We start from the raw sequence: 17,644 nt of genomic DNA on the forward strand, positions 1-17,644 counted from the left end.
AGGGAACCATTGGTCATCTGATCTCTGGCAACTGGGAGATAAGCAAGGGGATGCTCACCGTATTTTCGGAGCTAAATTGAAAATAAAAAAAAGAAAGAAAAAAAGAAAAAAAGAAAAAAAGGAAAGGCGTCTCATAGACCTCGACAGGGTGGGACCCTAACCTATGAGCTTGTCAGTCTACATTAATTCCTATCAAACGGTATACCAGAAATCCGAACTTCGTATTCTATACTGTATAACGTGGGCATGTGAGTACTGGGGATCCAATGTCTTACCATTGAAGAAACCTTTTTTTGTCTAAATCAGTATCCTCGTTTATCAGGGAAATAGTGGCTTTACTATAAAGGTGAAGCAGGGAATGGTATGTTCGTATGGTGCGTATATTAATGGGTACAGATTGACCCGCAATCTCAGAAGCGCGCATTAAACATTATATCCAGTCACATTCAATCATAAGCCGTAAATACAGCTAGAGGTTATTTAAGCTTGGCTTGAATATTCAGCCGATGGAAGGATATTCGGTAGCATCAGTGGTCAAAGAATATCCCGATCATTCAATTCTAAGCACATATTGCTCGAGTGTAGTTGGCGACTGATAGTTAGTTTTGAATCACTGTTTCGTAACTGGGTGCACAGTCAAGTGTTGGGGAATAGAAGAAAGCGTTCTCCGGCGGTTGCTCGCAATCCAATCGTAGCGTGTCACTATCCAGCAAAGCTTCCGCCATGGGTAGCAATCTATCGTTTTGATGTTTGCTATACAAGGGAGGAGGAGGCACGTAATCATCATGGAATCGATCAATATGAAGACCACGAACAGTGCCGTGCTCGCTGATTACATGGGGTGACATGTAAATATTAAATGGAATAGTTCCTTTTATCTATAAAGGCGTCAGCATAGACAGTCCGGGAAGTTGGGCAGTTGTGCTTTTCTGTAATATATAAGCAATCGATTTCACTCACCATTGATAGCCCCTCCCCCACGCCGAGTAACTCGACTGTGAACGCTACATGATGCGTGATCTTTATCGTGTTAGAGCTCACGTCTTGGGTGCACTCTTCAAGGTCCTGTGGCAAAGATATGGCTTTTGTTATACACCACTCAAGGTCAGAATCCTCTGATTCTAGGGCGGTACAATCGTCTAAGTTGTGTCGCTCGCTGAAAATGACGTGCTCCTGTTTGGATGATAGAAAGTGGACGTTAAACTGTGCGGAGTATGATGCCGGCGCTTTGATTCTGAGTTCGTGTTGCTCAAGAACATCAATCGTTAACGCTTGGAGCTTTATACGCTTTGACAATGGAGCGAGCCGAAGTTTCACGGGAAATGTTGCGCCGAACGGGATATTGACATCGGGGATGGAAACGCTATATTGTGCAACATTATCCCACTGTTTGTCTATTGCCTGTAAGACGTAATTAGCCCTGCATATACAGCAATGATATTGTTGAATTGCTGACATTCAAAGCCGATAACCAGTTGAGACTATCCGCAATGGAAAAACGTTTGTAGATTCGGATAGGTTTAGAGACAATGACATTTCTGTTCCATTTGCGCTTGATGGTGGCAAGTACCTGGTAGGAGCGGTAGCTAGACCCCAGAGAGGTGATGGTCTCAAGCAGGTTGCTGTCTAGAGGAATACTGAATGGAAATTCGTAGTCTCCTGGTGGTAAGGTGAATGGGTTCTGTTGATGGGACGACGCCAACGGCTGCGTTGTGACAAATGTATTCTCTTCATGATAGGATTGGAAAAATATGCCCTCGTCATATGGTCTATTCTTGTTAGACATATGAATTCTGAAACTGCAGCAAATAACTCACAGTTTGGCTATACCTCGCACCTGGACTGATATTCCTCTGACGGTTATAGCTTGCGCAAGTGATAAACGAAGCTTCCCAGAGATGCAAGGCTTGTTTTCGGAGCAATTGGAGGACGGAAGAAAGATACACGACTTGTGTAAACTGCAGATGTGAAGCATGGTGTCGTTAGCATGTTTTGAGCAAACGTCGAGAGAGGAGTTTGGACTCTGATCGAACCTTAGACTACAGCACATGGTCTCATTGAACAACATGGTGAAGAGTATCGATGTGCCGCTAGGCATGCAATGTCGTTATGATCAGTCAAGCTGATCCCACTACTACATTGCTGTACTTGTGCTGTCGACTCCTGATCGTTTTCTTATATGTTTTTTGATATCGCAATGGGTGAAGGGGTTTCCCTTTTAGGCCAGGAAAACGGAACTTCCGCATCAGGGGCGGAATGGCCCAAAATGGTAAGTCTCCCGGCGGCCAAGACTGCCATATCAGGTAGAAATGGACGTCAAGACCCCAAAAGTGGATCGGACGTTGTCGTTGTCTAGATTTACCCAACAGGCATCAAAGACGCCGTGAGTCAGACTCGTTGGTAATCAGCTGAAACAAGTGGACGTCACCCTGGGTGTGCTACGAGCAATTCCTCTGACTTGACACAAAAGCCGAATCACCTGCGGGCGAGTCGCCACCACGAGATTGAACAAGCAACGCCATACGAGTCAGCCGATATGGACCTCACCTTCCATATCAGTCAAGATGGAAAAGTCCCGAAAAGAACCTATGCCAAGGGCGCTTGTGAGAAATGCCGCCTGAGAAAGGTTGGTTGGGATTTACCCCTGCGCGCGCACTTCACTCACCGGACAACATGTAGAAAAGATGTTACCATCAGAAAGCAAACCAGCAATCAACGTTCTCTACGCCCTTGCGGCCGACTACCCAGTTTGTTCAGTATTCTCCAGCTACTACGCGGGGATCACAATCACCACTGGGTGTTTCAGCTCCACAGCGGCTTCCTGGCGCACCTGCAGGACCCAAGCTACAGAGTGCCCAGCAATCCCATCAAGTTCCCATGAATAGTCAAAAGAATGTCTCGCAAATCTCACAGAGGGATACCAGTACGCATCGATTTATCGGTGACTTGAACCCGGTCGTACTCTTTGTTGACGATGGTAGTATGAGACTCATGCGCGGGCGTGCTCACCAGCAGGATGTTGGGGTCTGGCTAGATGGAGAAAATGAATTCATTGAAAAGGGCGACAATGCCTCTCATGAAGAACGCTCATCGAACAGTACCCGATACCAGATGTCTCGACCCAAGCGACATTCCGGACGCGCGGGTGCTCTTCTGCCGCCACGACAAACGCAAGAAGCGTTGATAAACATTTATTTTCATCGCATCCACCCCGTTCTCCCTCTGGTCCATGAGGAAGACTTTCGAATGCAGTTCCGCAATGATACTGTTTCTATTTATCTCGTGCAGGCAATATGCCTGGTGGCCTCAAAGGAACGCGATGCGGAACCATTGCTCCGGCTAGGGGATCGTAGCGAAACCATCGCTCCTCCCAAATTTAGCAACCTTCTGTACGACGATCTTTGCTATGCTATTACCATGCGTCTGGAGCGGAAAAGGATGACGTTAATACAAATTCTTGCTCTTGCTTCGTTGCATACGTCTGGACCCAAGAGCTTCGAGGACGCATCGCTCTACTTAGCCCAAGCCATCCATCATGCTCACACGGTTGGACTACACTTCCTAAAGTGTGGGCCTGCGAGACATGAAAAACCACTGGTTACACTATTTTGGTGCCTATGGAGTCTTGACCGATGGACCGCTGCCATTCACGGGAGGCCGCTGGTGATCCACGACAGAGACCTCGGACAACAACTCACAGACGTGATTGACCTCTTCGACAGCCCGTTCCGCGTCTGGCTTTCCTTGGCGTCAATCATGGGCGAGGTTATGGTGGTATATCGGCCAAGGCTAGATGCCCCGGTGGATGAGAACAAACCCGAAATTCCCCGATTCGAAGAACTGATCAGGAAATGTCAAGCGGAGGATATCTCCTTGGATCAAATGTGTCAGTATTCTTCTCATGCTTTCTTCTGCACAGGTCGCTGACTGAACTACGTCAGTGTCATTTGAATTGGCGTACCATGCAATAGCTCTCCTCGCTTCACGGCCATGGGGTCTTAAGGCCCAACCTCGATCTCACGCGCTGTACCTGCGACAGGATCTGGCTGTCTATCGCATAGCCACCCTGATACAAATGTGTGCCATTAGTCAGTTCGCACCTTTACCGACAGTTGCGTATTCCATATCACTTGCGTTCTCCATATCCTATAAACAGCTCAAGCGGTGTCAGCTTCCCAGTGCCCAGCATGCGGCAAAGAAACATCTACAAACTTTTTATAAGAGCCTCGAGGCTCTAAGCTCGACATGGTGGTCCGCTCAGGTGATGACCCGGCTTGGTCAGCGTGCACTGGACGGCATGCAACGCCTGGCTGGAAGAACGAGTCAACTAGCACCGACACAGAAGAAGGGACCTGTCGCTACAGCTTCATCAAGCTGCGATGTCTACAATCTAGGTTCGTTCCACTCTGAAGAGAGCGCAGAAAACACGGCCGAAGCAGTACACGACCAACAACTGTATGAAAATGAGGCAGCCGCAATGACAGATCAACCATTGTTCGACTTTGGGGACTTGGATGATAGTGGTTTCGATGATTTTGTGGCGAATCCCCTGTTTCAGGATATCGACGATCAACTGGGAAATTTTTTGAATATTACTATCCCCAAATGTCCTTCAGACTCTGCCTTGATCAACCCGGACACGATGTGGAACCCCGATGAGTTTGACTTTTCTTTCGTTTAGTGATAGCTGCTGGAACTGGTGATTGACACAGTTGGAGACGGGTAACACTGTTTTGAAGTTATAGACCCCAATTGACTTGGTGTTGTGTCCAAATGGAAAACGTATCATCCGGAGTGGACAACTCAGGAGAAATTATATATAATACAGTCAACCGATTGGATGTGGAGGGTTGGGACTCAGTCTTACGGATATCGAACGGCTACACGAATGTATAAGAAGTATATCCAAGCTCTTTTGGACTCAGTTGGACTTAGACCCAGGACTTTCTGAATATCAAGGCAAATATCACACTAGTCCCTCCTTTCCATGCCACCATTCGATGTGTTGCATGACTCCCTATGTAGATGTAGTCCGTACAATGAGCGTCATTGGACCCATTGCCGAACCAGTTCTCAACCGAACAGGAGGTGCCCCAAGCCAATGTAACCCAACATCATGATGGACGCTCGAAAGGAGCAATCCTCGCAGGCTCTCGGTTTGATGGACGGTCCGGGTGAGATAGACGATCTCGGCAGAAAAAGCGGTGGAGCAACGGAGTGGTTGCGGCTTCCCAAACCAGCACGCTTTGCCCCTTGGGGCGCGGGTCACGTGGGCGCGGAGCAATCCTTACCCTGGGGCGGGCCCAACCAGGCAAGTTAAGCCACAATGGGCTTCGGACGGCAGCCGAGTTGGCGCCTCGCTTGCCCAATGCAGGCATTCCCCAGACCTTCACCCTCCGCGTTATTCTCAAACATATCTGATGGTTGTCTCCAGCTTCCTGAAATCCCCGCGTGGGATCCACTGCCATCCATCAAGTGGACTCGATGGGAACCTTCTCATCCACAATCATCGGGGGTCTTCCCGACCGTGAGACATGATTTACGGAGGATATAAAAGACCGCGCTGGGTGGACGAAATTCATGGCTATAGGCATGTGGTATTCGGTCGTGAGCCATTTCTCCTAACGATACTACCTACCGTTCAGTATGCGCTCCTGGTATGGAAGGGGCAGATCCCTGCAGGCAGCTATCACTGCATGCTGTCTGGTCGCTTTTGTCTTGTTCGGATACGACCAGGGCGTCTTCAGCGGCATTGTCGGAAATGAGGACTGGAGGAAGCAGTTCAACTATCCCGATGATTCGGAGGAAGGAATTATAGTCAGCTGCTATAACCTGGGCTGTCTCTTGGGGTGCTTGAGTAAGTAAACTGGCAAAAACCAAGGAGCATCGAGCTGACGCATAGGGAAACTAAGTCAACTTCTTCATCGGAGAGAGGCTCGGCCGCCGGAAGACCATCTGGCTGGCAATGGGCGTGGTCATTGTCGGCGCAGTATTGCAGACTACCGCGTTTACCGTGTCCCATCTGATCATCGGGCGAGTAGTGACGGGAGCGGGCACGGGTTTGAAGACATCCACGGTGCCAATGTAAGCTTGGGTGGCAGCGATCATAAAATAACTACGATGCTGACTGAGACATAAGGTATCAAGCTGAGATGTGCGAAGGTAAAACCCGAGGACGCCTGATTTCATCCGAAGTACTTTTCACCGCGGTGGGCATTGTTGTGGCGTACTGGTTTGACTTTGGAATGTCATTCGTCGGCGGCCCCATTGCCTGGCGACTGCCGATCGCGATGCAAATTGTGTTCGCTATCTTCGTTATTGTACTCGTGTTTGGCCTCCCAGAATCTCCGCGATGGTTGATGAACCACGGCCAAGAGGAAGAGGCCATGGAGGTCCTCTGTGCCGTCTATAACCGGGAGCGGGATGACGAATTTATCGTCAACGAAAACAGGGCGATTCTCTCAGCTATTGAGTTAGAAGACGCGGTCAGCAAACAGTCCTTTTGGAAGATCTTCCGGAACGATGAGGTGAAGACCGGCCAACGAGTGCTCCTTGCGTGGGGGATTCAGCTCATGAACCAGGTTGGTGGGATTAACCTGGTCGTTTATTTGTTCCGAGTAGGTGCTGTATTCCTTGACCCTGACAACAACGGCTGATGATGTGTCTACTAGCGGTCCTGAGACAAAACGTGGGCATGAGCTATCAACTGTCGCAGATCCTCGGCGGGTGCATCCAGATCATGTTCATGCTCGGATCACTGCTTCCCGCATTTATGCTGGATCGGATGGGCCGACGCAAGACAATGATGATTGGTTCTTTTGGCCTAGGCGTATGTATGCTCATGGTCGCAGCCCTGCTGTCCCAGGTCAACGCGCCGAATGGACAGGCCTATGCCTCCGCCTCTGTGACCTTTTTCTTCCTGTACATGCTGATCCATGGTATGTCTATTAATTCGGTCCCATGGGTGTACGTTCCAGAGATTCTACCACTAGAAGCTCGGACGAAAGGCACGGCTATCGGCGTGAGCTCCAACTGGCTGTGGAACTTTACTGTGGTCATGATCACGCCAGTCATTATCAACCGCATCCAGTGGAAGGCGTACCTGATCTTTATGGTCACCAACCTCCTCTTTATCCCCATCATTTATTTCTTTTATCCCGAGACGAGCAACCTGCGTCTTGAGGATATTGATCTCATCTTCTCCCGGGGTGGGGACCCAGTGAAACAGGCCAGACTCATGGCGGCAGAAATCAAGGCATATGGGTATATTCAATCGGAACAGCGTTCGGATAAAAAAGAGACCAGTGGTGTCGAAGTGGAGCGCGTTTGAGCATGGGGCGAGGAGCCGGGAGCTGGAATTGTTTCTATTCCACTAGTGGCGCCTAATGCCTGAAACCCAGCATGAGACCTGCTGGTATCTTATTATGCCGCTCAGCCGATGTATCACTATCTTATAGACTATCGTGTACATAAATCATTCATCGAGACAACCTACAAACCTACTCTAATCCGAAGTCTTCCTTCTAGCTAGTAGCTCCGCATCCTTTGACACGCCGTCTTATGAGGGCGATATTTTCTTGCCCATCTCGACGACGCAATTGCACAGACGCCTTCATCTTTTGCTCCTTTGTATAACTTCTGCGGGACCATTTTAATCTTAACTTCATATCTAAGCCTGATTGTGGTCATGTGAAACGTGTCAAAAATTCATAATAGTATTCAAATTTAGATATTCGATATTTTGGAGAGAAACTATGTATATAGGACATCCATACTAGATACTATCAACACCATTCGCCTATTACACAAATCTACATCATGAAGCCCTGGCTAACCTACGCACTCTCAAGCTTCTCACGAGCGACATCCTGCTGCTCAGCAATTACATCAGCGGGAATGCGGTCCGGCGTCGTGTTGACCAGCATAATCATGGGGAGCAGAGAAGCTCCGAGGAGGGCGAACGTCACGCAACTAGGCCAGTCAGTATGCCCTTAACCTTACAATATAGAAGTGGGAAGGGAAACCATACAATCCGATGAGAGGGTTACTCGTTGTTTGAGTGTTCATGCCGTAGGCAATTGCTTGGCCGATCGCTTCAATGCATCTGAATGCGGCACCGTTCCGAACGTTCTCTAACGGGCCATTAGCATATAAACGAATCCTTGCGCATCTTCAAACACAGATATGTTCCAACACTCACCCTGCGCGTCCGTTGCAAAAGATGACAGAAGCCAATACATGTACGACTGTGACAGCGGACCTGTGGTCTGGACGAAGAAGTACGGCAGGAAGGACGAAGCATACAGTCCGTCATCCCAATCAATGTGGCCAGGGTCATGGCGGTTGAACTTGGTCTGCATGACGATGGACCAGATGTATACACCGACATTGAGGACTACGACGGTATAAAGACCAATTTGTGCGCGGCGGCGCTGGCTGAGTCCTTTCATGTCCAGGATGTAGCCGAGACCGAAGCAGCCGATGCTGTTAGGGAAAGTGCTTGGTCAGTGCGAAGAATGAGAAATCAAACATGTCTTCGACTTACATGCAGAAGAAGGGCGAAACCAGAGATGACAGCGCCCGGGCCCGGACGGAGAAGTAGGTTCCTAAGTAGGTAGTCCAAGTACCACTGCCAGTTCTGTTAATGTTTCCTTGTCGTCTCATCAATGGATATGGGTGTAAAGTATGACTTACGTGTAGAAAAACGACCACAATGCCCACAGCGACGAAAGGACAATCAGTCGTGAGGTGATGGTTTTTACAATGCGCTTCAGCTCCTGCTTGGTAGAGAGGGTCTCTGCGGTCACGATTTGGGTGCCATCCGATCGAATAACGCGTTCAAAGGGAGTGATTAATAATGCGAATGGAAGACTGCAAGAAGCATCATTTAGTTTCGGCCCTTGAGATTGTGCATAGGGAGAATACACTCACGCGATGCACTCAATAATCACAAAGGCAATGAAAGTATCGGGTGTGACTCCGCCATTGGCGCCTTTCTCGTGGTTCTTCGATAGACTACAAAAAGAGTGGGCCTTCAGTTAGCATCGATTCATCACTCAAGCTTTTAGTGTGGATTTCCAGAAGCTTACTTGATTGCGCCTCCTACCAACTGTCCAAGATTTCGCGAGACAATCCATAGTGCTAGGTACTTTCCACGAGCACCAGATGGTGCCAGCGTCATAATGGCCCCAGCTTCAGCGACATACCAGCAAGCCGTTCCGATACCGCCAATCGCACCGCTGAGAATGAGATACTATACAAAGTGGCGTTTTGTCAGGCATTCCGTACTTTAAGAAAACAGGCCAAGTCGCCGAATGCAGCCGGTGGGTATGTTCAAGAAACACTATGACTCACCCACTGGTTTCCAAACTTGCTGTTGCAGTAGTATGCAGACCCTTGGATTGGGAAAGACATAGAGCCGATGACCAGGGCCCACTTGACACCGATCTTATTAACTATAGGACCGCCCAAGAAGCAAACTTGATCGGGCATCCACCCATTAGCACACTGACAGTCATTGTTGGAATTCGCCGAGATACATACCGACAGCCAGCGTGGCATATCTGATCGCGGTCGAAATATTTGACACCTGAGGAGTGGCCAGGCCACCACCGCCGAGCCCTTGAAAAGGTCAGCAGCACATTCAAACCCTCCTCAATGCCTGATGTGGATATGATAATGGTATAGATCTCGTACCTGTAATCGCATCAGACATGGCGGGCCCGCAAAAAGCCTGGACACTCAAAAGCATCATCTGCGTCAGACTGTGCCGCCATACACGTTTCCATAGCGGAATGGCCTCCATGGTGACTCCCTGACTCTGGTCAGTTATGTTGGTTGGCGAGGTGGGAGAGGCATCGTGTGAAATAGGAACAGCCGTCTTTGTGTCGGTCATTGTGAAAGAGGTGTACGATTACCGCACGTACGGCGCCTTGAGTCGATGGATGAAGAGGAGAAAGATCCCAAATCCTTTTTGCCAGCGTCAGAGTTTATATACTGTATCTGGCTTCGGAGTATGTCCCCTCGTATCTCGACGCTAGGCTCGTGTCCGAAGCGCCTTGCGGGCAGGTCCAGGGTGGGTCTGTTCCCCATGGGGTTCTTCTCAAGTCCATGGAAGGTCCACGCGGCACGATTGCTCCAGCGTCTCTCTGCTCTGTGGTCTTTCGATAACTCCATGGTGAATACTGATCCAGACATTGTAGTGTGCTGATAGGGAATTTCTTTCTTTTGTCTTGTTTTTTGTTCCTCAGCAGCGTGCAATACGATTCGGATATCGGTATCTAGGATAACCGTTATCGTCAAGCCGCATCATTCAGGCTATTTCTTAGCACTATCTCTTATCGCCGGGGCTAGATAACCCGAGTGGGTCTCTTCTCCATGGTTCAAGAGTCCAAAGCTTCGAGGCTAAGGCCAAGGAAGGTCCACGCGAAAGAAAATAACTAGACCAGTGGCGGCTCACTCCGCCATTTTCAGTGCTATCCCGGTGGCGTCACAGATCGTGTGTCTTTGAGTCACCCACCACTATCAGGCAGCTGGATAGATACGGATATGTACTTATCCTCACCGACATAGTACTGGCTGCAACAAGATGCCCGAACATCGGCTCGTGTCCGGGAAATTATGAGATCATAATCGGAGCCATACAAGTTTTCCGGTCGGTTCACAGTCCGTCGGAAAGGAAGTACATGGGAGATAACGATCACTCGGTCAACCTCCAAGTATGGGTTAATCTTACCTGACACGCCTCAAGAAGTTCCGCGCATAATAGATTCCCAGGGAGTTGTGGTATTCGATCAGAAACCAGGTTTGTGACATCGCCAATCATAGAGCCCTCTTGCAACCACTGCCGTCTCACCACACAACTCTCGAGGTCGTGTATCTGGATGCGAAATTGGATTCTCTCGAACATCATGGGCGAAACTGAGAGCCAGGCAAGCCCGACTCGTTGCTTCGAGGAGGCGCAGAACAATGGGTATGCAGATGGCGACGACTCGTCGAGGGTATTTTATGGATCTGGGGCGGAACGGCTCGCTGAAGCACTTCCCATTCCCGAGACAATTATGGTCGGAACCTGGACCTTTGATTTACATGAGGGGGACCGGGACTGTCAGAGTGAACGAGCTTGGCTGGTTGATCAATGACCACCCAATCTGGAGAGTTGAATATGCAAATCAGGTATAATGTGAGAAAGTCCATCCGGTAGCAAGCTTCAATCTCGGAATTTCACGAAACTCTACTCCAATGTCCCCAAACATAGGCAAAGCTCAAAACGGACCTTACACTGCATACCAAGTCGAGTCATATTAACTTTGTCGCGACCGCCTGAGAAGGAGGCGTTGGTACAAGGAGGAGAGTTATGGGAAGAGCTAGAATCTTCGGGATAAACTGAATACCGTGGCGAAAGACAAATCATGCACGACGAGCCAGCTAACATTAAGTGGTTCATGGCGTTGGGATGTGAACTGGAACAATGCGATACCGAAAGAAGCAACGGCATAAATACGTGCTTTTTGCACTATCACCTTAGTGACTGATCCCGAGAGTGGAAATATGGTTGTCTGTTTTCGCAATGGCACATGATGAACAGGTCCTGCAACTCTTATAACAGACACCCTTTCAAGATTCTCCATTAACCAGACATCCACTTAGAAAGATATGAGGCCAATCACTCAATTGAAACTCCACTGCTTAAGGCTCACACAATCATATCCGTTGGCCGGTTACTATAACACTGTGTGCTTGCAATGGGATGGGAATTTCTGAGCAGTAACGGTGGAAGGTGGGAATCTGGTGGCGCATCTGATTCAGTAGCAGTTCTAATGGCTCAGGTTCATATAATACATGAGACTCATGTTCTGTAGATCACCATCCTCACTGGAACGATCCCCATTGAGCATGATGCATTGCTCCTCCTGATAACGTGAATAATGCGCTACCTGGTATTTCTAGCATGTAACCCGCAGAAACATCCAACTTACGGAACTTCGATTGAATTCCATGTATCCCTTAGATCCCAAGCATCAGCAACAAAGCTTAACGCCCCGATGAAGTCCTCCGGAATCCCAATTCCAGTAGGCAGGCCCCAGTGCGCACATAATGCGCCCCAAGTCAAGCTCGATATTAAGCTCTTCCTCGCTTCAGTGATTTCCTCTTGCTGCGTTGATACTTCCGTGTTGTTGTTGTTGTCGCCGGCTTCAGTCGCATTGTCGTCTTCCTTATCAATCATCTTTATGCTCCCATTGGTCGATAACCCTAGTTTCCGATCTTCCTCCTTTCTAAGTACACTCTCCCGCCAAAGCTTGCCCAACTGGAGCGTCATATGTGCACATAGGGAAAGAAGACTCCAAGAATATAGCTTGTCAACATCCAACCTGTCCCATAATCGCTCCGGTAAAACATCCTTCGACATGAGAAAAGCGACATTCTCCAAGAGTTGGTACGATGTGGTCGCCAACAACTGCAACCGCGTGATTGTTCGGACAATTCGATCCACCGGGGGAGCCTTTGCGGTTTCCGAGCCCCAGGTCCATATCGAGAATAATCCCAGGAGACGTAGAGTGCAACGAGTGTCGTACATCAACGTTGAAAGTGATAGTAGCGGTGACCACGGGGGTGTCCCGGCTGGTTCAGGATTGGATCGATGTTGACATGGGGTACTTTTACGCCTGCGAATCACTTTCAACAGAACATATAGGCGAGCCTTTAGTTTCCTCCAGATTCTTGAGAGGAGAAAGTAGTGGAGGGCGTGGGATAGATATTCAATGGAGCCGAGAGCGGTGTCCTGACCAATTGCGCTAGAGATCAGGCTATCGTTGACCATCCAGCATTAGCTATCAGGACTTCGAGAAATGAACGTAAACGACACTTACGTGTTGATTTTATGAGCTGTGCTATCCAGTGACCTCAGGCTGGCGGATATTGACCACCGCTGACATTTCCCCACACGATGTGGGTCTGGAACGGTGGAAGGTTTTGATTCACTGCGGCGCTCTGCGCCCGGGGAGGCGTCAATGCAGTCACCTTGCTGGTGATCGGAGTCTGACATTGTAGCGAGGAATACGTACAATGCTCTGATGGCGAGCCAGCTTCGGGCAGCCGCGAGGGAATAAGAGAGCCATAAATTGGTCAATGGAGGTAAAAAGTTGGGGTTTCCGACGTTCCGACGTTCCGACGATCTGTTTTCTAACGGTAGGACTTGCCCGATTGAAGCAGCTTCTCAACATGTTTTGACATATTTACCAATGGAAGCAGCGATTTCAGGTGAATGGAATAAAGCACTTATTCCACTCAGGAAGCGAAGTGGATATCAGGAGTAATGGGGAAAAGTCGAGAAGCCCTGGTTTTGGTTGAAGAAAACGCTGTCTCCTGGTCTTTCCGCTTGGGGACTAGCGTCGCGCGGCCGCGATCTTTGCTCGCGTTGGAGGCCTCAGGCTCGCCACCAGTTGTAAGTGGTAACACACAAGTTCACAACTGGGGAAGTATCGCTGTCGGCAAAACTGTCTCTGCCTATATATAGGTAGATCCTACAAATGAAAGTCACGGGAGCTATTCCTATACTGCCTAGTGTGCCAGCTGCATATCACACCGTTAGTGCTAGTCTAGTACGCCGTATTCGTTCTCCGTACTTAATATATATATTGTGTCACATGGTTCTGTCTGATCTGGTTGAACAGCGTAGGCGAGATGGAAACAGTATTCACCATAGCTAATCTGAGTGTAAATATAGATACTTCTGTTGATGGTATGGGGGAGAGCCTGGAGAACCTCTAGCCTTGTCTCGTGGGCCTATGGTGGTCTCGTCATGGTTGGTTCTGTTGGACGGAGAGTGCCGCTCTTTACTGCACAGCCGGCGGCTTGGCAGCCCAAGCTACGAAACCGATGAGTCTCTCTCCGGTGTGGAATGAATGTAATGTTGTCTATTAAAGAGGACTTTTAGACTTCAGGAGTAAGACATGGCCCATGTCGTTGCCATTGGTTTTGGGTTAGCAGAGCTATCCACAAAGTCCAATATCCAATCATTACTACCACGTTCACGATTGCTTCTGCTTAACTGAGCGCCATTCCATCAAGAGACTTCCCACGATGGTCGTGCAGCCCAGCGCGACACAAAGATACCACGTATGAGTCAAACTCTGATCGACACCGCGCAAGACTTCGTCCCACCGCTGTATGGGAACGAGGTTCTTAATATCGCCAAGTCCACGCTCTGCAATATAGGCAGGTGTCAATCCGGGTACGACACCTTCCAAAATTGACGACAACTGATTGGTGAACATCACCTGCGCAATAGCTATAAACACCGCCGGACCCATACTCTGCCCGAACAAGATGACCCCGATCCCAAGATTGACATCTGCGGCACTTAACGTTGTCTGGACGGCTGCCTGAGAGCCCTGAAACCCGATACCTCCGCCGAAACCGGCCAATCCTGAATACAGGATCATCTGGGCTAGGGATGTGTGGGGGTTGTACGTTGTCATCAAGCCTGCGGCAATGGGCATGCAAATGGAGCCGAATATCATAAACGGGGCGTAGTAGCCGAATGTCGTAGTGCCAATACCCTGCAAAAAGAGCCCGAGCATCATTCCGACAAGGATGGGGATCATCAAGTAGCCGCTCTCGCTTGGAGTCTGCCAACATATAGTATTGTCAGTAAGTGTATGGGGCGAACTAGCTGCGGCGGAAGCTCACCCGGCTTCGAACGATTTGATAGTACGTTGGCAAGTACCACTCCAAGACGTTGGTCATGGAATTAGTGCACGTTGTGAAGATAAAGCCAGCGATGACACTTCGGCTTTTAATGATACGGAAGGGGAGAGCTGCAGAATCCCCGCGTCGGTATTGATTGATAAGAAAGACAACGAGTAGCACACCGAATACAACGAATAACCCAATCACCTTCCCATCAGACCAGGGATACTTGGTCCCCGCCCAAGATAGCGCGATAAACAGGGCTGTTAGGGAAGGGATGAATAAGCAATTACTGACGAGGTCGAGCTCTCTAATCTTTTGAGTCATCGTGAGGTCGTCCTCCTGGAGAGTTCTTGGGTCCGAGAACAGAAACAGCATGCTCACTAGCGATACCGTACCGATAGGAAGGTTGATCCTATGCAGAAGTCAGCGTCCAGCAAAGCCCCAGTTTGGCCGTGACTACAAGGAGCAGGGTATACCAGAAACACCATCTCCACCCCAGAGATTGAGTCAGTGCACCCCCTAATATAGGCGCCGCAATGATGGCAAGCGATTCCACACACGCCATTAACCCCGCAAACACTGGCCGTCTGTTAAGGGGAACAATGTGCACAAGGACGGCAAAACAGCCAGCCAGCTCACCGGCGAATCCTACACCTGTTACTGCTCTTCCTACAATAAACATCGTCGACGAAGCAGCCGTGGCACAGAGTACCGAGCCCACAAGAAAGATGACATTACTTATTAAAAAGATGATCTTAATCGAGAAGAGCTTATATAGCTTCGCGAACCCAAACTGGAATGCACAGGTACAGAGTCGGAATGCAGATGAGTACCATCCTACGTGGGCGAGAGTGTGGAAGTGGTTCGTGATACTCGGTACAGCTGTAGCGACGATGTTGGCATCCAGGCCACCGAGGATCAGGATGACACACAGTGCTATGATGGTGAACCAAAATTTGGTGCCTGTTGGGTAATTGGGCTCTGTATCTGGAGGGATGGATTCGACAGTGAGAGTCTCGACTGTTGGTGCCGAGGTTGCCGAGCCTGGTTGTTCATTCTGCTGCATGTCTTGACACTTCATGCTTGAAAGAATACCTCTGTAAATGGCATTATTCGAATTTCTTGGGAAGAGCAAATGTACGTAAATTAGAGCGTTATTGCACACAACGCAGGGCTTTAGTTCCACAGCCGAGGCAAAAGTTTTGCACATGTGGAGGACGCCTTCGGACGTTTAAACAGTCCGATCCCCTTGGCCCGGCGCTTCACAAGTACCTTATTCCTACAATTTCAAGAACCAGACGAAGTCATTGAAGCCAGAAGATTGAAATAGTGGTGGACAAACCCATCATTTGCTCCCAGGGATTGGACTTAGGTCTACAACGTTGCTGATAGCCCCGGGGATTTTATTCTTTCAACGGCGCCAAGCTTGTTTACATCGCTTCTATTGGTATAATCTGGGTAGTACTGGGTGTGACTTATGGTTCATAGCTCACTGGTTTGTGCCAAGGAGATGTCGCCTGCTATTGTAGAAAATGGCCTTGTGTTGATACATAGCTCTATTGCACATCTTAAGCACCAAGACTACAACTGAGTCCAAAGAATAACCCCTACAATAGCTGTTGAATAAGCTTACTCAACACCCAGACACATGAAATATGCTAAATCATGGTCGAGTCACTTAAGGCAGTAGTGGTGGTTTGCAAAATAGATTGGAAATAACATTATGCACTGTGTGCAACATACAAATAGTTTCGTCGGCTGGCATCATAAGTATAGTACTATTTATGGAGAACATGTCAGTCCTTTTGAGTAAAATGCACGCGTAGTGAAATTGTCAATTTCCCGAAGAACTCCTGCCTTGAGAATCACAAAAGAAAGAAAAAGAAGAATGAAAAACAAAGAATGAGAGTCCTGCAAGCGTGCACAAAAATTCCAAAAGGAGATTGTCCTGGTTAGAGGTGAAGGCTAGGGAGGCGGCGCAAAACCCTGAGCGAAGCCCACAACACAATCCGTCACGGAGTCTATAAGATGTGAGTCTTGTGCATTCCTGCGGTACCTCGAGATATGCTGTCGACATACTTATGTTGCACTTTCCAAGCCTTACTTCTGATACAAAGCAGTCATGAGCCTGGTTATAGCCCCAGCGTCTTGAAGAACACCTTAGCATGAGGTTAATAGTATTTCCAAAGGATAAGCTTACTTTCTGCCCGAAACAGGTCCACCATCTGGCCAGACACATTTAAAGTCCTGTTTGCTTCCAGTGTTGAATTTCCGCTTGATATCGCAGTCATCAGCTGGACAGGAACGACAATTGCCAGAGCCTGGACCGATAATGGTACAGGTCATGGCAGTTGCGAGGCCGGTATAGGTGAGAAGGGTAAATAGTAACATGGTGTTATTCAATGAAGTCGAAGGAAAAATGATTAATGGATGGGTTGGAAGGACGCGTCGAGAACCATCGTAGAGGGGAAACGTGGAGGTATTTATGCGATACTGATGGCTATTGATGGCCAGAGGAGGCATCGTGGTATGGTCCCAAATGTACGTGATGGAGAGGCAAAATCATATAGACCTGGAGACGACCAAATGTTTGTGGTACGCCGTTAGCTAATTCAAGAGCCGCCTGAATCAAGGCCAATGAAAGGTGTATAGAAGGCGTTGTCACACCACTACATAGTTAGGGTAGCTCAACATGTATGGTCCAGACCGCCGTTCACACAGAAGTACACTTTCCCAATACGATACTACCCTGGATGCTGGTATACTACTATATGGCATTAAAATAGATACTATATCTATAACCCGATAGACATGATAAACTTTGTCATTTGGCGTTTCCCCACAACCAACCTGGGTGGAGATGTACCACAGAACTGACAGGGAAACGCGAATAACTATCGTTTTGATATACATTCTATGGAGATATCACCTCTTCCCAAGGTACAGACAT

General features: G+C 48.7%; 6 protein-coding genes across 6 annotated transcripts; 2 read left to right on the top strand and 4 right to left on the bottom strand.

Annotated features, from left to right (window-relative positions):
* Positions 1-599: 599 nt before the first annotated feature.
* Positions 600-2,068, bottom strand: ANOM_003365 (arrestin family protein; the record flags this gene model as incomplete). Its single annotated transcript, XM_015548622.1, has 4 exons — positions 600-878; positions 961-1,401; positions 1,457-1,769; positions 1,818-2,068. 4 exons carry the CDS (start codon positions 2,066-2,068, stop codon positions 600-602), a joined length of 1,284 nt encoding a protein of 427 aa, XP_015409080.1.
* Positions 2,069-2,197: 129 nt separating this feature from the next.
* Positions 2,198-4,681, top strand: ANOM_003366 (fungal specific transcription factor domain-containing protein; the record flags this gene model as incomplete). The annotated part of the gene is made up of 4 exons (XM_015548623.1): positions 2,198-2,269; positions 2,471-2,626; positions 2,680-3,886; positions 3,942-4,681. 4 exons carry the CDS (start codon positions 2,198-2,200, stop codon positions 4,679-4,681), a joined length of 2,175 nt encoding a protein of 724 aa, XP_015409085.1.
* Positions 4,682-5,646: 965 nt separating this feature from the next.
* On the top strand, positions 5,647-7,330 carry ANOM_003367 (sugar transporter; the record flags this gene model as incomplete). The annotated part of the gene is made up of 4 exons (XM_015548624.1): positions 5,647-5,857; positions 5,913-6,084; positions 6,140-6,585; positions 6,672-7,330. 4 exons carry the CDS (start codon positions 5,647-5,649, stop codon positions 7,328-7,330), a joined length of 1,488 nt encoding a protein of 495 aa, XP_015409079.1.
* Positions 7,331-7,835: 505 nt separating this feature from the next.
* Positions 7,836-9,895, bottom strand: ANOM_003368 (uncharacterized protein; the record flags this gene model as incomplete). Its single annotated transcript, XM_015548625.1, has 10 exons — positions 7,836-7,971; positions 8,030-8,132; positions 8,201-8,484; positions 8,546-8,629; positions 8,695-8,871; positions 8,932-9,015; positions 9,090-9,253; positions 9,355-9,479; positions 9,544-9,621; positions 9,697-9,895. 10 exons carry the CDS (start codon positions 9,893-9,895, stop codon positions 7,836-7,838), a joined length of 1,434 nt encoding a protein of 477 aa, XP_015409070.1.
* A 2,079-nt stretch (positions 9,896-11,974) lies between these two features.
* On the bottom strand, positions 11,975-13,045 carry ANOM_003369 (uncharacterized protein; the record flags this gene model as incomplete). The annotated part of the gene is made up of 2 exons (XM_015548626.1): positions 11,975-12,806; positions 12,870-13,045. 2 exons carry the CDS (start codon positions 13,043-13,045, stop codon positions 11,975-11,977), a joined length of 1,008 nt encoding a protein of 335 aa, XP_015409082.1.
* Positions 13,046-14,030: 985 nt separating this feature from the next.
* Positions 14,031-15,775, bottom strand: ANOM_003370 (MDR family MFS transporter; the record flags this gene model as incomplete). Its single annotated transcript, XM_015548627.1, has 3 exons — positions 14,031-14,630; positions 14,692-15,106; positions 15,171-15,775. The coding sequence occupies 3 exons, from the start codon at positions 15,773-15,775 to the stop codon at positions 14,031-14,033; spliced, it is 1,620 nt and encodes a 539-aa protein (XP_015409053.1).
* Between the last annotated feature and the right edge of the window lie 1,869 nt (positions 15,776-17,644).

The sequence above is a fragment of the Aspergillus nomiae genome (genome assembly GCF_001204775.2).
Source record: "Aspergillus nomiae NRRL 13137 chromosome Unknown contig00060, whole genome shotgun sequence".
NCBI classification, from domain to species: Eukaryota; Fungi; Ascomycota; class Eurotiomycetes; order Eurotiales; family Aspergillaceae; genus Aspergillus; species Aspergillus nomiae.